The sequence below is a fragment of the Bombina bombina genome, chromosome 6, assembly GCF_027579735.1.
Source record: "Bombina bombina isolate aBomBom1 chromosome 6, aBomBom1.pri, whole genome shotgun sequence".
NCBI classification, from domain to species: Eukaryota; Metazoa; Chordata; class Amphibia; order Anura; family Bombinatoridae; genus Bombina; species Bombina bombina.
Genome location: NC_069504.1, coordinates 485,448,404 through 485,473,132, shown reverse-complemented (window position 1 = coordinate 485,473,132; position 24,729 = coordinate 485,448,404). Strand labels below are relative to the sequence as shown.

General features: G+C 37.7%; 1 protein-coding gene across 1 annotated transcript in view; it reads right to left on the bottom strand.

The window, feature by feature from the left end:
- NEO1 (neogenin 1) overlaps window positions 1-24,729 on the bottom strand; it is a 201,144-nt gene that overhangs the window by 149,454 nt on the left and 26,961 nt on the right. The window contains exons 2-4 of the mRNA XM_053717318.1: window positions 16,009-16,163; window positions 15,613-15,733; window positions 14,093-14,309 (exon numbers count right to left, since the gene is read on the bottom strand). Of these exons, the coding sequence (XP_053573293.1) occupies window positions 14,093-14,309; window positions 15,613-15,733; window positions 16,009-16,163 (493 nt within the window). The remainder of the gene's footprint in view (window positions 1-14,092; window positions 14,310-15,612; window positions 15,734-16,008; window positions 16,164-24,729) is intronic.

Sequence of the window (24,729 nt, the reverse complement as noted above, 5' to 3'; positions counted from 1 at the left end):
AAGCCTTCAGCTTAGGGCATTGATCTTTCAAAAAGCAGCTATCATCTATATGGATCATACTTCTCTAGCCAGAGTAGAAATGGCCCCTTCTACGTTAGGCACCATGATATTTAATTGAGACAGCGACAGGAAACAATTTTTAAAGACAGGAGACGGGGACAAGGAAAACCCTGACTGCTCCCATTACTGTGAAAAATCTCCTAGCATGGTCTGAAATAGGAAACACTTCCACAGAGGAAGAAGAAGAAAGACTTTGGGCTCAGAGGCAACATAAATCTGCATTCAAAAATCCCAGTTAAACATGCAGCACGGAATTGCTTTGTAAAACAATTTGTACTTCAAGGCACATGAAACATATATGACAAGACACTGATTCTTGTCCAAATACCCATCTATATTTTCACTTTAAAGGAATTTGACTATCAGGGATTGAACTTCTTACCTTAAAGGCCAGATACACAAGGCAATAGCTTTACTTCCTAAGCCATGTGATGCAAGCAAATTAAAATTTTGAAACTTTAAAATTTTATTAAAATCCACTATTGTCCCTTTAAGAAAAAAAAAAATTCATAGCGAAAATACATTTGCATTTTACCATTTTATTTGGCATGTAAATTTTCATTGTAAAACAGCAAAAACAAGACGGTGCTCCACTTTAGACACAGCAAGCGGAGGGACGGGTCACATGGCCTCCCAGAGAAATGGTGCAGAGCAAACTAAAAGCGCGCCCAAACTCTCCTGCCGACAAAAAATAATAAGCTAACGGATCGTATAACCGATCTTGTCTATCAGCGTTTGGAGAAAACTATGGTACTTGAATAAAAAAGTTCTTCCAGCGTATTGCAAATACAGTCGCAAGCACTACATGATAAAATGCTTGAAACATGGGGGTCTCAATAATTATGCCCAAAGCGGAAAATAAAGGTTAAATAGCGACACACTATTTAAGACCACAAAGAAGTTTAGAGCCAAAATAACAAGTCTAACGATATAGCAAATGATGAACCCAACACACTTAACAGTGCTTAAAACACCTAAATTTAGTATCTCTTCACAGAACCATCTAATGTTTAAACATCCTCAGAGAACTTGAATAAAATCATGAGCCCAAAAACAGAGTTAACTCCTCCATAAAGGAGATTAACTCCAGTCTCTTGTCTCACATACAAAATGTGCCTGCTCACTGTCTGCAATTAATCCTGTACCCTGGATTCTAGCCCATTTTTTTAAATAAATGCAGAGAGAGAGTATCCATTAACCTCTTCAGTGTCAGTCTCCCACCCAGAAGACTAAAAGGCACTTACCTGCAGTCTGGCCGTTTGGCAGGAGGACAGCTTACAAGGCATGAGAGGACACATGCTCCTCACAGAGACCTGTAGAAGAGAAAGAACAGAGTAAACCTACTCTGGCTTTCTATAATAGGGCAGCAACATGTTAGGAAAACGCGGCGAGGCCCAACTCACAAGTTCCTAACTGCTTTAAAGCCACCACTACCCTACTGAAGAGATTAACGTGGAGTACAGCTAAACCCAAAAATCTTGCTTAATGCGAAGGAAATTCGATTTTCTTCAGACACCAAAACGTCACCTCCTCCATGCACCAAGGCAAAGAGAATGACTGGGGTTTGTGGGAAGGGGTGTGAAACTTGACAGCTTGGCTGTGGTGCTCTTTGCCTCCTCCTGCTGACCGGGAGTGGTGTTTCCAACAGTAATTGATGACGTTGAGGATTCACCTTATCTTAGGAAAGAAATAGGTTTATAAAACATGTAAAAAAAGAAAACCATTTTGGCGATATATATATATATATATACATACATACATACATACATATACACATATATACATACATATACACACACACAGTATCTCACAAAAGTGAGTACACCCCTCACATTTTTGTAAATATTTTATTATATCTTTTCATGTGACAACACTGAAGAAATGACACTTTGCTACAATGTAAAGTAGTGAGTGTATAGCCTGTATAACCGGGAACATTTGCTGTCCCCTCAAAATAACTCAACACACAGCCATTAATGTCTAAACCGTTGGCAATGGTTTAATATATATATTAAATACATATATATATATATATATTATATATATATATATATATATATATATAATATATAAATATATAAATATATAAAGAAAGAAAAAATTGTGAATGGAAAAATTGCTATTTTAAAGTGTTGCTATTAGTGCTCTTATTATCGAGGCACTATATTCCAACTCTAAAAATTATAATTGAGTGGAATTCAGACAACCGGTGCAGACCCATAAATAATTTATCATGTATAATAAAAAAGAAAGAGAAGAGATTTATGATATAACCTCAAGAAAGACTGGGGATTCAGCACTCTTTTTAAATAAGTAATTAAAGCAACATAATTTTCAGTTTAGAAAGAAGGTGTTTTATTCACGCACCGCGCCGGGTGCCTGTTCAGCAAAATTAACAGTTCAATAAATAGCAACAACCTGAACCTAAAATGGTTACATAAAAAAAGTGCATACATGTACTGCACTAATAATGGACCGGTCCATGTGACCTAACTACGCCTATGGTGAAAGAACCAACGGAAAAGGTGCATACAAAATATACTTCAATGAACATGTATAGCTCGTTCTTAAATGTATATGGAACATATGAGAAAACTCACGGATAAAAAACGCAGACCAAAGGTTTTAGTAAACTGTGTTATCCGAGTGTTCTCATACATACAATATAGGACATGTGAGTACACAAAAAAAATATATTTGCAAAGCACAATTGTAAAATTGGTTATAAACAACGTCAATAGCTGTGACGTAAAGAGCTATTTTGTATAGCCACTATAACAGTAGAATAATAGTCCCAAGAAAACTGTCATAACTTAACCAAACAATGTGCATTTTCTGTCCAGTATCATAATATAACGAATTCAGTTGAAAGCTTAGAAGGTAAGCTGTAGAGTGTTAAGCGGTTAAAGCATCAAGTGAGACAATGTATGGAGTAACAAGCAAAGTCAAGCGGCACATAAAGACATGCAATGCAGCAGTAGGAAGTTAATAAGCAAGCAAGCAAACAAGACAAACAAGCGGGTATGCAGGAGGATATCAAATGCGTACATAAATCCCTCTGTCAACTGCAACCACTTGGACAATTAACTGCACGATCAATGACCAGTATGTGATGTAAAAAAGGTACAATCAAAGATGCAGGAGAACACCGGGTATAGGCATCCGGGTCCCTCTGTCAACTACACCTGTGAGCGCCCTTCCCTTCTTAGCCTCTTCCGAAGTTGCTTCGAGTTTCCGTGTCAGTGCAGGTCAGCTTGCAGTATAGACTCCAATTAACTAAGTGCCGTGCTTGTATGAGACTCCGGTCTCCTTCAATTTCCCAGCTCCAAAATGGAGCCGCTATTTTGGAGCTGGGAAATTGAAGGAGACCGGAGTCTCATACAAGCACGGCACTTAGTTCATTGGAGTCTATACTGCAAGCTGACCTGCACTGACACGGAAACTCGAAGCAACTTCGGAAGAGCCTAAGAAGAGAAGGGCGCTCACAGGTGTAGTTGACAGAGGGACCCGGATGCCTATACACTGTGTTCTCCCGCATCTTTGATTGTGCCTTTTTTACATCACATACTGGTCATTGATCGTGCAGTTAATTGTCCAAGTGGTTGCAGTTGACAAAGGGATTTATGTACGCATTTGATATCCTCCTGCATACCCGCTTGTTTGCCTGCTTGCTTATTAACTTCCTACTGCTGCATTGCATGTCTTTATGTGCCGCTTGACTTTGCTTGTTACTCCATACATTGGCTCACTTGATGCTTTAACCGCTTAACACTCTACAGCTTACCTTCTAAGCTTTCAACTGAATTCGTTATATTATATGATACTGGACAGAAAATGCACACTGTGTGGTTAAGTTATGACAGTTTTCTTGGGACTATTATTCTACTGTTATAGTGGCTATACAAAATAGCTCTTTACGTCACAGCTATTGACGTTGTTTATAACCAATTTTACAATTGTGCTTTGCAAATAAATTTTTTTGTGTACTCACATGTCCTATATTGTATATATGAGAACACTCGGATAACACAGTTTACTAAAACCTTTGGTCTGCGTTTTTTATCCGTGAGTTTTCTCATATGTTCCATATACATTTAATAACGAGCTATACATGTTCATTGAAGTATATGTTGTATGCACCTTTTCCGTTGGTTCTTTCACCATAGGCGTAGTTAGGTCACATGGACCGGTCCATTATTAGTGCAGTACATGTATGCACTTTTTTTATGTAACCATTTTAGGTTCAGGTTGTTGCTATTTATTGAACTGTTAATTTTGATGAACAGGCACCCGGCGCGGTGCGTGAATAAAACACCTTCTTTCTAAACTGGAAATTATGTTGCTTCCATTACTTATTTAAAAAGAGTGCTGAATCTCCAGTCTTTCTTGAGGTTATATCATAAATCTCTTCTCTTTCTTTTTTATTATACATGATATATATATATATATATACATGATATATATATATATATATATATATATACATGATATATATATATATATATATATTAGAGAGAGTGAGACAGAAGAGATGTATTTTTTGTGAATCAGAACGATCACTAACAGGACAAATTAGATAACCTTGATAGTTCTATTCTGAATTGTGGTGCTGAAATATATAAACCCATCTTAAAATATATGTATATTTATAAAGGGAAAATTGCTTGCTTTATTTCCTGATTACAAAAGGTTTATGAGTATTTTTTAGTATTTGAAAGGACTACCATCAGTAAGTGCCCATCTTGCACAAAATGAAGAGAATAAAAGGCCTGCAACATTTTTTTTTGGCTAACTCCAATATTTTCATAGAAGACATTGAGAAACGTAGAAACACTGTCAGAAATGCCGAACATAATGCTCATTTAGCTGTAGTATGCATTTTTGGAGCAGGTTATAAATTTTATAAGTTCAGTTTGCTTTCTGCCATGCATTGGACAGTCTTATATGCATTATCCACTTATCAGTAACCAACATGTTCCAATGCTTTAAATTCCTAGAGATTAGAAGACAGGAGTTGTTAAAATGTCTTGAGAACTGATGCCTCATCCTTAGTTGTGTGGGAAGTTTGGCGTTGCTGCCAGGAATTTATGACTAATTTCAGCAAGTGTTTGAACAGCCTGGTTAATTTGCTGCCAGAATGGGAACGGATCGCATTTTAGCTTTATGGCCAAAGTAGTCAATAGGCTATATGTTGCATAAGGGTTTTATGTATTTAAAAGAAAACTTGAACATTTCACAGGGGAAGCTTTAGGGTAATATGGGCTGTTTAAATCTAACAAGACACAAGTGTTTCAGACATGAAATTACCAAGTCAAGGAGGCAATAATATTAATTTGACTCCCTACTTCCATAATTATATGATCTATTGAGGTAGGATTACTTTATTTTGAAGTTCTTTCTATAGCAAATGCTCTAAACATCTCACCTGCCTCTCCTTACCTGCAACAAGGAAAGTGCCATCACAAGTCACACATCCATACAAAGAACATATTAGGTAGTATAAGAAAGTTTTTTCACTGCAATGGGCTCATTTCTGTCCTCCCCCAAAAAAGCACAAAATAGATGGTGCTATGTTTGCATGCACAGCATGTGTAGGTTTGTGACACTTGTGCAAGTAGAAGAATAAGTATAAAACTTGTTTAAAATACTGTTCATCTGAAGTGGAACCAACACTATATTTTGTTATTGATAAACATTTCTAATGTGTTCAATTGCTACTATGGAATTCCATATGAACTGTCAGACTGACTATTCATTATGGAAGTATGTGAGCCTTTCCTTTAATTGTGTCCCCCCTTTGGTGAACAAATGTATCAGCTGCTAGCAGTAGTACCAAGCTTCAACATAATCAAGTGACCCAGTGAGCTGGGTTTGCAAAATGCAGATGTTCAGTGACAGCCCCAGCACACTGGCCACACTGTGAAATGTTAACTGGATACAAACAGGCAAGGTAGGAAGCATCCCTGCTCATCACGCAGCACTGCATATGGATCAAGGAGGCTGTCACAGGAGGAGCTGGTCATGTGATACATCCTAGCCAATCACTGGCAGATAAACTTCAGAATGTGAAAACAGGCTTTTTAGTAAAGGACATATGCCAGGTTACATATATGTGCCTTATATAATGAGCAGAGGAGAATTCTAAGCTTTTTCTGACACATTTTTCAGGAAATTGTCTAAAAATGTCTTTAGTATTGTTCTGAAACTTTCAGACTTGGATTTTCTTCAGTAAACCATATAAAACAATTACCCCTCAGTTGCTGTGCCATATTACATCCACATTTAATCCTGCCTACCCTGCATGTAGGTAACCATACAGGTATGCACCACATCAAACAATTCTCCTGCTGTACACTCCACCACAAACACTTAAAGGGACACTAGAGTCCAAATTAAACTTTCATGATTCAGATAGAACACAATTTTAAACAACTTTTCAATTTACTTTCATTAACAAAAAGTGGACAGTATTTTTATATTTACACTTTGAGTCGCCAGCTCCTATTGAGCATGTGCAAATAGTAACAGAATATACGTATATGCATTTGTGATTTTCTGATGGCTGTCACATGATACAGGAGTGGAAATAGTGAAATTAGTCAGAAAAGAAAAATCTACTACTTATCTGAAGTTCAGACTAAAAGTGCTATTGCATTGTCTTTTTAGCATTCATTTGCTGATTATGCAAATATACTGTATTTACTGGTCCTTTAAGAGAGACATGGTAGCAATGTTTGCAACAATGTTATACATATAGGACTCAAGTGCACATTCCTAAGGGTACCACAGTATGGTCTCATGGAAACGAGCTACATTACAAAAACATAATTTATGCTTACCTGATAAATTTATTTCTCTTGTAGTGTATCCAGTCCACGGATCATCCATTACTTGTGGGATATTCTCCTTCCCAACAGGAAGTTGCAAGAGGATCACCCACAGCAGAGCTGCTATATAGCTCCTCCCCTCACTGCCATATCCAGTCATTCGATCGAAACAAGACGAGAAAGGAGAAACCATAGGGTGCAGTGGTGACTGTAGTTTAATTAAAATTTAGACCTGCCTTAAAAGGACAGGGCGGGCCGTGGACTGGATACACTACAAGAGAAATAAATTTATCAGGTAAGCATAAATTATGTTTTCTCTTGTTAAGTGTATCCAGTCCACGGATCATCCATTACTTGTGGGATACCAATACCAAAGCTAAAGTACACGGATGATGTGAGGGACAAGGCAGGAACTTAAACGGAAGGAATCACTGCCTGTAGAACCTTTCTCCCAAAAACAGCCTCCGAAGAAGCAAAAGTGTAAATTTTGTAAAATTTTGAAAAGGTGTGAAGCGAAGACCACGTCGCAGCCTTGCAAATCTGTTCAACAGAAGCCTCATTTTTAAAGGCCCAGGTGGAAGCCACAGCTCTAGTAGAATGAGCTGTAATCCTTTCAGGGGGCTGCTGTCCAGCAGTCTCATAGGCTAAGCGTATTATGCTCTGAAGCCAAAAGGAGAGAGAGGTTGCCGAAGCTTTTTAACCTCTCCTCTGTCCAGAGTAAACGACAAACAGAGCAGATGTTTGACGAAAATCTTTAGTAGCCTGTAAGTATAACTTCAAGGCACGGACTACGTCCAGATTATGCAAAAGACGTTCCTTCTTTGAAGAAGGATTAGGACACAATGATGGAACAACAATCTCTTGATTTATATTCCTGTTAGAAACCACCTTAGGTAAAAACCCAGGTTTGGTACGCAGAACTACCTTGTCTGAATGAAAAATCAGATAAGGAGAATCACAATGTAAGGCAGATAACTCAGAGACTCTTCGAGCCGAGGAAATAGCCATCAAAAACAGAACTTTCCAAGATAAAAGTTTAATATCAATGGAATGAAGGGATTCAAACGGAACTCCCTGAAGAACTTTAACAACCAAGTTTAAGCTCCACGGGGGAGCAACAGTTTTAAACACAGGCTTAATCCTAACCAAAGCCTGACAAAATGCCTGGACGTCTCGAACTTCTGCCAGACGCTTGTGCAAAAGAATAGACAGAGCAGAGATCTATCCTTTTAAAGAACTAGCTGATAAGCCTTTGTCCAAACCCTCTTGGAGAAAGGACAATATCCTAGGAATCCTAACCTTACTCCATGAGTATCTCTTGGATTCACACCAATAAAGATATTTACGCCATATCTTATGATAGATTTTCCTGGTGACAGGCTTCGGAGCCTGTATTAAGGTATCAATGACTGACTCGGAGAAGCCACGCCTTGCCTCGCGGTCTTAGAACCGCCAGAAGTGAGCCCAGAACCTTTGTAAAAATTCTCGGGGCAGTGGCCAACCCGAAGGGAAGAGCTACAAATTGGTAATGCCTGTCTAGAAAGGCAAACCTTAGGAACCGATGATGATCTTTGTGAATTGGTATGTGAAGGTAGGCATCCTTTAAGTCCACTGTGGTCATGTACTGACCCTCTTGGATCATGGGTAGGATGGTCCGAATAGTTTCCATTTTGAATGATGGAACTCTGAGGAATTTGTTTAAGATCTTTAGATCCAAGATTGGTCTGAAGGTTCCCTCTTTCTTGGGAACCACAAACAGATTTGAATAAAATCCCTGTCCTTGTTCCGTCCGCGGAACTGGATGGATCACTCCCATTACTAGGAGGTCTTGCACACAGCTTAGGAATGCCTCTTTCTTTATCTGGTTTGCTGATAACCTTGAAAGATGAAATCTCCCTTGTGGAGGAGAAGCTTTGAAGTCCAGAAGATATCCCTGAGATATGATCTCCAACGCCCAGGGATCCTGAACATCTCTTGCCCACGCCTGGGCGAAGAGAGAAAGTCTGCCCCCCACTAGATCCATTGCCGGATAGGGGGCCGTTCCTTCATGCTGTCTTGGGGGCAGCAGCAGGCTTCCTGGCCTGCTTGCCCTTGTTCCAGGACTGGTTAGGTTTCCAGGCCTGTCTGGAATGAGCAACAGTTCCCTCTTGTTTTGAAGCGGAGGAAGTTGATGCTGCTCCTGCCTTGAAATTTCGAAAGGCACGAAAATTAGACTGTTTTGGCCTTTGATTTGGCCGTGTCCTGAGGAAGGGTATGACCCTTGCCTCCAGTAATGTCAGCAATAATTTCCTTCAAGCCAGGCCCGAATAAGGTCTGCCCCTTGAAAGGAATGTTGAGTAATTTAGACTTTGAAGTCACGTCAGCTGACCAGGATTTAAGCCATAGCGCCCTACTCGCCTGGATGGCGAATCCGGAATTCTTAGCCGTTAGTTTAGTCAAATGAACAATGGCATCAGAAACAAATGAGTAAGCTAGCTTAAGCGTTCTAAGCTTGTCAATTTCATTCAATGGAGCTGTCTGGATGGCCTCTTCCAGGGCCTCAAACCAGAATGCCGCCGCAGCAGTGACAGGCACAATGCATGCAAGGGGGCTGTAAAATAAAACCTTGTTGAATAAACATTTTCTTAAGGTAACCCTCCAATTTTTTATCCATTGGATCTGAAAAAGCACAACTGTCCTCAACCGGGATAGTGGTACGCTTTGCTAAAGTAGAAACTGCTCCCTCCACCTTAGGGACCGTCTGCCATAAGTCCCGTGTAGTGGCGTCTATTGGAAACATTTTTCTAAATATAGGAGGTGGGGAAAAGGGCACACCGGGTCTATCCCACTCCTTGCTAATAATTTCTGTAAGCCTTTTAGGTATAGGAAAAACGTCAGTACACACCGGCACCGCATAGTATCTATCCAGCCTACACAATTTCTCTGGAATTGCAACTGTAATACAGTCATTCAGAGCAGCTAATACCTCCCCAAGCAATACACGAGGTTCTCAAGCTTAAATTTAAAATTAGAAATCTCTGAATCAGGTTTCCCCGAGTCAGAGATGTCACCCACAGACTGAAGCTCTCCGTCCTCATGTTCTGCATACTGTGACGCAGTATCAGACATGGCTCTAACAGCATTTGCGCGCTCTGTATCTCTCCTAACCCCAGAGCTATCGCGCTTGCCTCTTAATTCAGGCTATCTAGATAATACCTCTGACAGGGTATTATTCATGATTGCAGCCATGTCCTGCAAGGTAATTGCTATGGGAGTCCCTGAAGTAATTGGCGCCATATTAGCGTGCGTCCCCTGAGCAGGAGGCGAAGGGTCTGACACGTGGGGAGAGTTAGTCGGCATAACTTCCCCCTCGACAGAACCCTCTGGTGATAATTCTTTTATAGATAAAGACTGATCTTTACTGTTTAAGGTGAAATCAATACATTTAGTACACATTCTCCTATGGGGCTCCACCATGGCTTTCAAACATAATGAACAAGTAGGTTCCTCTGTGTCAGACATGTTTAAACAGACTAGCAATGAGACTAGCAAGCTTGGAAAACACTTTAAAACAAGTTTACAAGCAATATAAAAAACGTTACTGCGCCTTTAAGAAACACAAATTTTCCCAAATTTTGAAATAACAGTGAAAAAATGCAGTTACACTAACGAAATTTTTACAGTGTATGTAATAAGTTAGCAGAGCATTGCACCCACTTGCAAATGGATGATTAACCCCTTAATACCAAAAACAGAATAACAAATGACAAAAACGTTTTTTAAACAGTCACAACTGCCACAGCTCTACTGTGGCTTTTTACCTCCCTCAATACGACTTTTGAAGCCTTTTGAGCCCTCCAGAGAAGTCCTGGATCATTCAGGAAGAAGCTGGATGTCTGTGTCTGTAATTTTTGCTGTGCAAAAAAACGCCAAAATAGGCCCCTCCCACTCAAATTACAACAGTGGGAAGCCTCAGGGAACTGTTTCTAGGCAAAATTCAAGCCAGCCATGTGGAAAAAACTAGGCCCCAATAAGTTTTTTTTTTTTTTTTTTTTTTTTAATATTTTTATTGAAGGAATAGAAGTTTACAAACATAAATTTGCATGGTACAATAGTCATTACGTTACAAACATTTATAGCATATCTGAAAGTGTGTAATGCACCAAAAACAAATAGTAAAAGAAAAAATAATTATAAATATAGCGACCTTCTCCTTCATTTTCACCCCTCTACATGTCATATTAGATCGCTTTTGGATCCTTGTAGTGCAAGTAAAATTATATAGGGGTTTATTAAATAGTAATAACAGACAAAACACAAAAAGAAAAATAAGAAAAAAGAGGCATCTCTAACAATATTGAGTATGTTTTATATTTTAAAGATAGAAGATGCTCAAATCCAAACCGGGAACCCACTCATTGAATATAAACATTAACATATAAAACAGTTAAACGTAAACCATTATATATAAGGAAAAGGTATGTCAACCCCTAATAGATACTAAGATTTAAGCAGCTAAGTGTTGCAAGGTTCGGTCAGTGGCTCAATGCAGCTTGGGATGTTCAAATCTACTTTCTTACCATCTCCCATAGGAGAGTATACAGCAATGTCAGGGCAATTTAGGCTATCCTGCACCGTCACCAATGTGTTCTATAGTATATCTTTTAGATGGGCGTTGCAATTAACTATGTGCTTGGGAACATTCAGCAGCCTGTCATAAAAAGGGGAAATTTATCGCACTAGCCCTTTAAGGGAGATATGCCCTCTATGTACATGAAGACAACGGTTTTCATATGTAAGAGCCCTTATTGTATCCGTTGAGTATAGTATGCCTCCCTCGGGGGCCCCCCACCAAGCCCCCCGGAAAACACATCGCTATAATTAAGGGCAGTATGAGAACAGGTAATGTCTTCCATGTGAGACAGTAAGGAGATCTGATCTTCAGGGCTCTGTCAAGTGTGTTAAGACGTTATGAGACAGGGATGTAGGCTAAAGAAATGCACGCTTCCTCACTAAGTACGTGTTTAGGCAGAGACAATTCCTATAGCTTTGCTAGTGCATATTTAGCCCCCTCCTTGGTTCCGGCCGCGAACCGCAGAAAGAAGGCCATTTAAGTGATAGGAAAGGAACCTCTGTGGTATAACAAAAGCAAAATTAAGTAACAATATGGACTCAGTGTTTACCCTTATAGTAATGACCTAACAGATATTTTATATATATAAAAAAAAAAAAAGGAAATAAAATATAACCAGGAACCCAAATGTCTATATGTCTCTCCTTCGGCAATTGACAGTCCTTATATATTGAGATAAAAACGTACACTAAATTTCTGGTTCCGAGCATATCTTGCCCGTGTGCAAACATTGTCCCAGTGTCCCATATGTAGAACCCATCACCTCGAGAGTAATGTCTAAGTAGTGGTGTTTGAGTACCTGTGCCTCCTTCTTCAGACAGCTTTTCAGATCGCAGCATACTCACTAAGTCCAGCCATAGTGATTGCTCCAATAAACTTGATTTGTAAGGGCCAGATGGATTGTGACTATTTTTAATGCGTGTAATTGCAGGAGTGATCACCCCCGGCTCCTGCCCTGGTGTGGAGCAGAATACAAGATCCCCTTGGGATGGCAAGTCCTGGGTTATATCGGCTGTGAGCGCCTCTGCTGCAACAGTACGGAGGTTCAGATCGGGTTCAAACAGCGTCTTGGTCTTCATATCTGCAGTACCCTCAAAGCGTTGGCCGCCCGGTTTCTCAAATCCTGTTGTGCGGCCAGCCGGTCGTTGAGATAATGTCGAGAACAAGCATGGCGGCTCTCCTGCAGGGTTACCAACCTCTGGGGGCTCCGATGCTGTGTCTGCCACCTTAGCTGTAGTAACCTGGTATAATTCTTGCCGCTTTTGATAAATATGGACAAGAAAGTCCCATGGGGCTCTGTCAATCAGGGTCTGAAAACAGCGTTCCAGCTTTTCCATGCAGCTATCACAGTTAGCCTGTAGGTCTGTTTCCAGTGCGGTAGCCATTTTGTGAAGTTGCGTAGCAAAAAGATTGAGTAGTATCCTCTTTTATGCAACCTTTGAGATGATGATATGGTTCGGGAACTGAACAAGTATTTCAAACTGAAGTAGATAGTACCCGGTTTGGACAAAAACCCTCGAGTATTCGAGGGGGGTGGCGTCGCCTATATATGAGCCGCCGCTCTAGGCCTTCTGTGTCCGATGTCTGCCTCAAACTTCACAAATACAATACAAACTTATCAAAATTTCGGATGCTGTTAGGTAGTCTGCCCTCATAGACAGATGGATGTAATTCTGAGCTGTAGGGTCTCCCCTGATACCGTGTAGGATCGCAGTTCGGACACGCCCCGGCCCCAATAAGTTTTATCACCAAACATATGTAAAAAAAACTATTAAACATGCCAGCAAACGTTTTAAAATACACTTTTATAAGAGTATGTATCTCTATTAATAAGCCTGATACTAGTCGCTATCACTGCATTTAAGGCTTTACTTACATTACTTCGGTATCAGCAGCATTTTCTAGCAAATTCCATCCCTAGAAAAATATTTTAACTGCACATACCTTATTGCAGGAAAACCTGCACGCTATTCCCCCTCTGAAGTTACCTCACTCCTCAGAATATGTGAGAACAGCAAAGGATCTTAGTTACTTCTGCAAAGATCATAGAAAACGCAGGCAGATTCTTCTTCTAAATACTGCCTGAGATAAACAGTACACTCCGGTACCATTTAAAAATAACAAACTTTTGATTGAAGAAATAAACTAAGTATAAAACACCACAGTCTTCTTACGACCTCCATCTTAGTTGAGAGTTGCAAGAGAATGACTGGATATGGCAGTGAGGGGAGGAGCTATATAGCAGCTCTGCTGTGGGTGATCCTCTTGCAACTTCCTGTTGGGAAGGAGAATATCCCACAAGTAATGGATGATCCGTGGACTGGATACACTTAAGAGAAAAAGGACACCCAAAAGAAAGAGGGAAGTATTTTTTATCACAAGCTGAATCATTTTTTCATACTATGTCCCTTTAACTCTCTGACTGCCTATTCCAGGAAAACATTACAAAAGTATATTACTAATTAGAAGCTACAGCAAACTCCAAGGCTAGACTGCACTATGCACATATGCATATGAACATAATTCAAGATAGTGTAGTGATCACAGGAAATGACAGATATGCAACAGTCAACACAAAAAAGATCATTCTTACCTGTTCATACCCTCTTTGCTGTAGTAGACATAGTAAGTAAGATTCTCCCCATGTGTATCAGCTGGTACACGCCAAGTCAGCTTGATAAAACGTGTAGACACCAAAGAGGCCACAACATCACGTGGAGGGGAAGGTGGAGGGCCACCTGGCATGGCAGCTACATGGTGAGCAGTAGCACTGGTCAGTGAGGGAGCGGGAGAGGTTGGAACGGTAACACCTTGTCGAGGGTGGGCAAAGGAAGGACGGAAAAGGAGGGAAAAGGATACACACAGGCACACAGACATGGAAAGCGAAAAACAAGAACAAAAAATAAACAAAACTGGCACAGCAGGCATGCAGACAATGGCACCTTACCACAGAAGGGTACCACAAGGGGTCAAAGGTAAAGCAGTCTTGCAAAAGGCCTGCCTATCAATGAAACCATGTCCACCTGTGGGTCCGTCTCTGGCCTGAGTAGCCAATGAACATGCAATTAGCAAAGTTAACCCCTTCACTGCCAGCAGTCTAGAGTTATATCTGTAACAGTGTTTCAGGCATACTGTATGCAAAGGAGTCAACTTCTTTACTAAGATGTAAACCAAAAAAGGTACAGTCCATCCCCCAGCTGTCCTGAGTATTACACAACAGGATCTCCTTTAATTCCTAAAAGAACATTAAAAGGGTATAAAGATGTTCCATATTTATGTAGTAGTTGTGTTAATGTAATGAACATATAATCATAAACGGCCATAAAAGTCATAATTTTTCAAACAATAGATTTTTTTTAATAAATGCATATTTATACAAACAGAAAAGGAGGAGGAGGGACTGCATATGTATGTATGTTCAAAATAACTCCATGCATAGATCATACCATAATATGTACAAATTAACATACTGTAATTTATGTAGAGGAAGGAAGGGAGACCTGCCTGCAAGCTACAGATAGTGGACTCTGATGTTTCATTATACATCACATGAAATTCTTTAGACCCAGGCTGAATAGATTTATCCGTTTTATCTGATAAGCTATGGAAGATGTGATCACCCAAAACCCTTTTCCTTTTGTGCAGGGGAAATTTGAGAATCTGCCCTCATTAACGTTGGTAATAGTTTTGTCAGGAAGTTATAAAAAGAATGGGCTGGGATGACGTAAATGGCAGAGGATGCTCCACATGGGGTTGCAATAGGCAGGAAAAGCTAAAAAGGGTGAGGCTAACTAAATTTAATGAATAACAGAAATATGAGCACTGGAATGATATATGAAGAAGTCATCTCATTTAATGGAGTAAGTTGGAACGAGCTTCACTTCTTAAGTGAGAAGGCACCAAGCAATACGAAGCTATGAAGTGGAGAATTTAGATCTATATATTTACAGATCACTTCAGAATACTATTAACATGATGGTACCAGGAGCACCACCAAGGTATAAATTACTGATAACTGTAAATAACAAATCTTTAGAAAATTTGAATATCTGTAGCTCTCAAGCAAGGGGAAAATGTAATTATGCATCGGACACAGTAATTCTCTGTACTTACCAGGCTCCAGAATAATGAGTTGTGCTCCTGCCTGCGCATTTCCCACCTCACTCTCCGCAATACACTGATAGAATCCTTCATCGGACCTCACCAGCCCCAGAACCTGAAGGTCATGATCATCCTAGAAAGATGATGTCATTCAAAGCAAATTAGATAACCTTTTAACTTTGCTTAATTTCCCTACATCAAATACAGGAAAGCCCATGAGAATTTTCTTCCCTCACTCATTAAACATGTTTTTCACTTCTCAAGGGCTGAATCAATACACCCCAAACTCATATTTCACATTCCCAAAATTTTTTTTAACTCCATTAGCCTGAATCTTCCTTTTTGAATTTTTCCACCCCAACATCTGCACTCCTTCCCAACCATATCACAAGGCCCTTCTGGTCTCACCACGATCTTGAAGTAGTCGCTGGGAATCACCATATCACCATTCTTCACCCACTTGATGGTAGGAGTGGGCTTGCCTTCCACCTCACATTCAAATACAATGTCCATAGATTCATGAGCATGAGTGTTTGATGGTTTGACACGGAATACAGGAGGCACTTTGAGATTAAAGAAAGATAATTACACAGAGAATAACTATAGTTAAAGGGACATAAAACATGTTGGGATAGAAACAAAATATAATATGTACTTTAATTACTTTACCTGCAAATGTATATTGCAGTGCCTCACCATTAACCCTTTATTTTTAGTATCTGAATTGTAAAGCTCTAACTCCCCCCACACATTTCCTTCTATGGCTGTATCTATTGTTATTTTGGTAGAATGCAAAAGTGCATAGGGATTATCTAATGGAGTATGCCTATAAGATGTGAACTCAGTTGAAATACAATGCCTGTGTCTAAATACTGATAAGTGGGGGTGGGTGGAGTTGGCTTCTCCATGCATCTTAGCTATGTAATTCATTTTGCTTATTTTTGAAAATTTGAAAACAATTTTTTTTATGCAAACTATTTTTCATTATTTAGCCCTTTTAGGACATGCACAGATCTCAACCTGTTTTATGTCCCTTAAAAAGCTTCCAGTTTGTGTAAATATAAAAGCTCTGTTACATCGATAGTGTCCAGTTTGTGTACATATAAAAGCTCTGTTACATCTATAGTGTCCAGTTTGTGTACATATAAAGATGTGTTACATCGATAGTGTCCAGTTTGTGTACATATAAAGATCTGTTACATCTATAGTGTACAGTTTGTGTACATATAAAGATCTGTTACATCTATAGTGTCCAGTTTGTGTACATATAAAGATCTGTTACATCTATAGTGTCCAGTTTGTGTACATATAAAGATCTGTTACATCTATAGTGTCCAGCTTGTGTACATATAAAGATCTGTTACATCTATAGTGTCCAGTTTGTGTACATATAAAGATCTGTTACATCGATAGTGTCCAGTTTGTGTACATATAAAGATCTGTTACATCTATAGTGTCCAGTTTGTGTACATATAAAGATCTGTTACATCTATAGTGTCCAGTTTGTGTACATATAAAGATGTGTTACATCTATAGTGTCCAGTTTGTGTACATATAAAGATGTGTTACATCGATAGTGTCCAGTTTGTGTACATATAAAGATCTGTTACATCTATAGTGTCCAGTTTGTGTACATATAAAGATCTGTTACATCTATAGTGTCCAGTTTGTGTACATATAAAAGCTCTGTTACATCTATAGTGTCCAGTTTGTGTACATATAAAAGCTCTGTTACATCTATAGTGTCCAGTTTGTGTACATATAAAGATGTGTTACATCGATAGTGTACAGTTTGTGTACATATAAAGATCTGTTACATCTATAGTGTCCAGTTTGTGTACATATAAAGATGTGTTACATCGATAGTGTCCAGCTTGTGTACATATAAAGATCTGTTACATCGATAGTGTCCAGCTTGTGTACATATAAAGATCTGTTACATCTATAGTGTCCAGTTTGTGTACATATAAAGATCTGTTACATCGATAGTGTCCAGTTTGTGTACATATAAAAGCTCTGTTACATCTATAGTGTACAGTTTGTGTACATATAAAGATCTGTTACATCTATAGTGTCCAGTTTGTGTACATATAAAAGCTCTGTTACATCTATAGTGTACAGTTTGTGTACATATAAAGATCTGTTACATCTATAGTGTACAGTTTGTGTACATATAAAGATCTGTTACATCTATAGTGTACAGTTTGTGTACATATAAAGATCTGTTACATCTATAGTGTACAGTTTGTGTACATATAAAGATCTGTTACATCTATAGTGTACAGTTTGTGTACATATAAAGATCTGTTACATCTATAGTGTACAGTTTGTGTACATATAAAGATCTGTTACATCTATAGTGTACAGTTTGTGTACATATAAAGATCTGTTACATCTATAGTGTCCAGTTTGTGTACATATAAAGATCTGTTACATCGATAGTGTCCAGCTTGTGTACATATAAAGATCTGTTACATCTATAGTGTCCAGTTTGTGTACATATAAAGATCTGTTACATCGATAGTGTCCAGCTTGTGTACATATAAAGATCTGTTACATCTATAGTGTCCAGTTTGTGTACATATAAAAGATCTTACATCTACAGCGTTGAGTTTGTGTACAAATAAAAAAAATCTGTTACATCTAGTTGGTTTTTTTAACTGATGTCTCCATATGCCTATAAATTGAATCATACAATAATTTGTAGCACTTTGCTAAAGGGATGGATTCTATCTGGGAAATACACAATTTTGCCCACCTCAGTAACAAGATGACACAAACTAATATGTTGCAGCAAACATAAGTTAAACATTACGAACATAAATTAAAAAAAAGTCACCTTTAATAATTATTAAAAGTAGGAGGACAATTTAAGTGGCTAAAAATGTATTATAATAATAACAATAAAAGGAATAGGAACGTCAAAATTATACTTGCTTCATTCAGATAGAGCATGTAATGTTAAGACACTTTTAAATTTACTTCTATTTTCAAAGGTGCTTTGTTCTCTTGGTATCCCTTGTTGAAAATGAATACGCACATATCCTACACTAGTGGGAGTTAGCTGCTGGTTGGTGCACACATTTGTCTCTTGTGTTTGGCTAACTAGATGTGTTCAGCTAGCTGCCGGTAGTGCAATGCTGATCCTTCAGTAAAGGATAACAAGAGAATGAAGCAAATTTGATAATAAAAGTAAATAGGAAAAGTTGTTTAAAATTGTATGTTCTATCCAAATCTTGAAATAAAATGTGGGGGTTTCATGTCCCTTAAAAGGCACATAGTACTAATTCTAATACGTATATGAAAAAGCACTATTTAAACAAGTTAAAAATAAATTGCATAAAAAAAGGTTAAGTTAAAGGTAAATGAAACACAAAATGTTTCTTTTATATTTCAGAGAGAGCATACAGTTAAAACAACTTTCCAAATGACTTTTTCTTCACCTTTGTATTCTTTGGGACACTAGCTGAAAACATTGAGTGACAATGACAAGGGGTATGTATGTGTAGTCACCAATCAGCAGCTGGCTCCAAGTAGTTACTGCAAATAAGTCTTCCAAGGTATGATTTTCAACAAGGGATACAAACAGAACAAATTAGATTTGATAATAAAAGTGGATTGCTGTTTAAAATTCCACGCTTTGTCTAAATCATAAAAGTTTAATTTTGACTTCACTAACGAACCTTTTTAAGCATTTTACTTTTATTTTGAAACTAATATGAAGTGTAGCTAGTCCTTAAAGGGACATGAAACCTAAATCTTTTATGATTCAGATAGAACATACATTTTTAAACACTTTTCCAATTTACTTCTGTTATCGATTTTGCTTTATTTTCTTGATATCCTTTATTGAAAGAGAAGCAATGCTGAATACAATGGTAAGGCATATATGAGCAGACACCAATCAGCAGCTAGCTTCCAGCCGGTGAGCCTACCTAGGAATGCTTTGCAAAAAAGGATTCCAAAAGAAATAAGTAAATTAAATTACAAACGTAAATTTAAACGTTTTTAAAAATTGTATGTTCTATCTGAATCATGAAATTTTTTTTTGTTTCATGTCCCTTTAAGGACTGATTGCTCATGGGCAGAAAAGCAGTGCTATATTGATGGACAATCGCACATCTTGCAAACATAAAAACTATTTTTCTTTTCTCTCAGTACAGATACATCCACTGGAAAAAAAAACTACTATACATTTTAAAGGGACAGTAAAGTCAAAATTAAACTTTCATGATTTATATTGAGCATGCAATTTTAAACAACTTTCCAATTTACTTCTGTTATGAAATTAGCTTTGTTCTTTTGGTATCTTTTATTGAAGAGTAAAACTGTAGTTTCACAAGAGCTCAGGACTGTGTGTACAGTGGTACACTGTTTAAAATCATATCTAAGTAGATTCTGGAGCAGCAATGCACTACTGAGAGCTAGCTGCTAATTGGTGGGTGCACATATACACCTCATGTCACTGGCTCAGCAGATGTGTTCATCTAGCTCCCAGTAATGCATCACTTCTTCTTTAACCAAGGATGCCAAGAAAATTAAGAAACTTTGATAATATAGGTAAATTGTATACTTTATCTGAATAACCAAAGAAAAATGTGGGGTTTAATGTCCCTTTAAATGTAAGATGCTATTAATATGAAGTACATGCTTAGGTGTGTTTTACTCAAAAAGAAAATACTGGTTTACCCAGCACAGGAACAATAGTTAAATTAAGTTGTGAAAGCTTAAAGGGACATGAAACATTTTTTTTCTTTTATTATAGACAGAGCATACAATTTTAAACAACTCTTATAAAATGTGCTTTATTTTCTTGGTATCCCTTATTGAAAGAACAGCATTGCACTACTAAAATTAAGCTAAACACATTGGGTGAGCCAGTGACAAGAGAAATGTGTGCACCCAGCAATCAACAGCGAACTCGCAGTAGTGCATTGCTGCTCATGAGCCTACCCTGGTAAGCATTTTTAACAAAGGATACAAAGAGAACCAAGCATATTTGATATTGGAAGTAAATTGGAAAGTGTATTTTTAATTCTGACTTTACTGTCCCTTTAAGAGTTATCTTTTTTTGTGCACACTGATTTTTTTTTTTATATACAGCAATTAATATTTAGCTACGTCCTTTACATCAGAGTATAGTTTTATGAGAACAATATAATTTAAAAAGCAATTCTATAAGATTGCAATGGAAATTCTTTTTTTTTTTTTTTTGATACTTTGATTTTAAAGGGACAGTAAAGTCAAAATGAAACTTTAATGTGTGATTTTAAACAACTTTCCAATGTATTTCTATTGACAAATTTGCTTTGTGCTCTTGATATTCTTAGTTAAGAGTAAAGGTAGGTAGGCTGATAGAAACAACCTCTGCTGTCACATGTCTAGACACAAGCACACTCCTGAGCTCACTCTTTAACAAAGGATACAAAGACCACTAAGCAAAATTGATAATTTAAAAGTTAATTGGAAAGTTGTTTAAAATGTCATGCTCTATTTAGTCCATTTAAGTTGAATTTTGACTTTACTGTCCCTTTGGAAGAACACAGAAACAAATAGCCTTAGAGAGGGGAGTACCTGATTCAAATATTCTTGGGTCTTTGTCTTTTATAAAAAAAAAATTATACCTTACAATATTGATCACTGCTGGATCAGGTGAGATAGTAAATAATCTATTCTAGGCTTATATAAATCTGGTGTTTAGTGAAGGTAAAGTTTTGGCATTCATAATTCTGATTTACAATCCTCTAACCATGTAAAATCCAGCCGCTATTTTTTTTTTTTAAAAAAAAAACATTATTTATTTATATACTTTTAAACCTAAATTTTTAGTACCTTTGCCTTCCGATTCTCCTCCTATTCAACATTTCCGGCTTTCTAATATAGTGACGTATAGAGCGGTCCCACCTGCTCTATACGTGTCTACTAAGCTTGTGCACATCGAGCATCTAGTAACCGCGCATGCGGCTCCTTACTTCACCAACACCTTTGCGCATCCGTTAAGTAAAAGGAGCGATACAAATGTTTCCCCTTAGTTGCCGCTTGAGTTTCGATGCGGTTTCAACTATGCCTGACAAATTATATTGTTAATGCGCATGTGCTAAACGTGTATGCGCTCGTTTGGCCACTAACAACTACAAGAAGTTACGCATGCGCATATTGAACAACCCCATGATTACGTCAATTGACGGCCGCCTAACGGCCAAAGAATCAATTGGCTGTCTAAACAATGTGATCGTTGTTTAGAAAAAATAAATGACGGGTTGATTTTCGGATAGCCGAATCGATGCTATAAAAATAAAATATCTAAGGTAAAATTGAAATATATAAATATTGATGAATGAAACTACTATTAATTTTGCTTGATAGATTAAATTATTTATTACAGACCGTTTTAGTTTACCTTCACTTTTGCTACAGAAAAAAAACTATTCTAAAATGTTTGTGATATTCATGAGACTTTCCTGAGCATTAAAGCAGTAAAGGACTCAAAAAATGTTTATGAACCAACCAACGTCAATCTATGTTCACACATCATTTGATTTGTATCATCCTGTGTATGATATTTTCCATAGATAAATGAGGTGTGAGGAGGGGCACCGCCAGGCAACAGATCAAACGCAACAAATGGTAGAAGGTGATGTATGAGCTTTGACCTATCATGCTTTCTGGTTGGTAATGCTACATGTGAATTGTACATTTGTCAAGCCAGCAACAGTGGGGGACATCCTAATAGCGAGCTCTAAATAAAGCCTCATGTCATGGAGGGAGAGGTTCCTCAAATGGAGGTAAATTGGATTGGCCACCTGGGAAGTTTATGATTATTTCCACTTCAGCTTTCTGTATGAGCTGTTGCAAAACAAGAGTTGTGTATGAACCACATGTAATAAAGGAAAGAACTGGATTTTATGTATGAGCCTGATTCTTTAAAGCTCATTGGTCTGAAAAGATTTACTAAGAAGTCTTGCCATTACTGTGAGGTCACTCTAAGAACTTTAGAAAAGGACATTTGTAGCTTGAGAGCGGTTTAGTTCTCTATGCAGGGTTGTGAATGCAAAGGAGACTGCCCTACAATATAATGCTCAATTCCCACCCCAAAGGTTTTTGAATTATTTCTCTCTACAAGTTTTTGATAATCGGGCTCTATGTTTGACACAGGAAAAAGGCTAAATGTATCCATAGTTTACCAGTTTACAAAATAAATTAGCAGACCAGAGAACAGATTTGACATGATTTCCATTTGTATATTTCTGAGAATAACTGTTCCAGATAATTACACATCTGGCAAGTAATCATTTTTGAGCGTGAGTAAAAGATAGTGCTTATGCCAACTAAGCAATAGGCACTACATTTAGATAACCGAGGGTCCATGCAGATGGCGTATGACACAAAATGCCATAGTTAATTTCACTACATGCTGATATGGAGTAGGATGTTCTGTTAGATCCTAGATGCAACTAGCATGACCTATTTAAAGTGCATAAAACCCAAAATTCAGACAGATCATGCAATTTACTTCTATCATTACATTTTCTTCTTTCTCTTGGTATCTTTGTTGAAAAGCAGGAACATAAGCTCAGGAGAAAACACTTGTCTAAAGCACTATATGGCAGCAGTTTTGCAAGAATGTTATCCATTTGCAAGAGCACCATTTCCTGCCATGAAGTGCTCCAGAACAGTGTGCCCTCAAAGGCCAGTTTTGTGTACGGCCCAGCAGTGAAACAGTTAATAAGAGAACCATACTTTGCAGTCTGTGTTGTGCAGTGTTTGCTAATTAAAGGATGTGGCTCCTGAGTTTACTATTTCACTGCTGGGCTGCACATAAAATTTGCCTTAGAGGGAACACTGCTCCAGACACTTACCTAGGTATCTCTTCAACAATGAATATTGTGGGAACAAAGTAAATAAGTAAACTGAAAACTTTTTTTTTTTTTAAATTGTATGCTCTGTCAATCACAAAACAACATTTTTGGGCTTTATATCCCTTTAAACGTTTTTCAAAGCTTCGACAATCTGGAAAAATATAGGCCTCAATGTACCCAGAATTAACACTACAAACATGAGAAGCCTTGGGATTTCTCATTTGTTATAAGAGAAATATCACTTTGGAATTGTACATGGAGGTCATTTAAACATTTTTAGAATCTGTTGACAATTTAGAAAGCCAGCTTCCTAATTATGCTCTCTCTTCTAGGATTCACAGATTGCGTGAGAACAACACTATGCCAAGCAGAACATCTTTGTCGCTGTGCTTATGTACTGCTTCGTTCTCTCTGATGATGATGGATACAGGCAGCAGTTGCAGTGTTGTCTGAATGAATTCTAACAAATAATTGTCCAGATCTTGACTCATACTTGTAAAAGATTTGTTAAAAGCATTGTCTATATGAATGTTAGAATAGAATATATTGGTAATATCTGCCAACTAATAGAAAGGCAACCTAATTGATCTAGACAGCTATACAACATTATGCAAAATCATGAATATCTTTGTTTTATTGCCTATAGGGGTCTAAAAGGAAAGGTCTCAAATGAAAGCAAGCCTATCAAATGACATCTAGTCACTAGTCCAGTTACATTTTCAGAAGAATGTCTTTCTAAGTTCCAAATTAGAGATACGCTTGAATTTGACTAGGACTTTTCTGAACACTTGGTGGTGCTGTTTCCAAACTAAAAGTTAGGGCCACAAACTGGAAAAGAAAAGGAACATGTAAACCAATTTTTTTTCTTTCATGATTTAGATAGAGCATGCCATTTTAAACCACTTTCTAATTTACTTGAATTGTTTAATTTTCATCAGTCTCTTGGTATCTTTTGTTGAAAAACAGGTAGCTAACCTCAGGAGCCTGAACATGTCGGAGGCTCTATAAAGCAGCAGGGTATGCAAGAATGTTATCCATTTGCAAGAGATCTAGATGGTAGCACTATTTCCTGCCATTTAGTGCTCCAGACACATACCTAGGTATCTCTTCGACAAAGAAAACCATGGGAACAAAGCAAATTTGACAATAAAAGTAAATTGAAATATTTGATAAGATTGTATATTCTGCCTGAATCCCAAAATAAAATGTTTGGGTTTCATATCCTTTTAAGAAAAAGTAATTATTGATGAAAGGAATAAGGAAATATAAA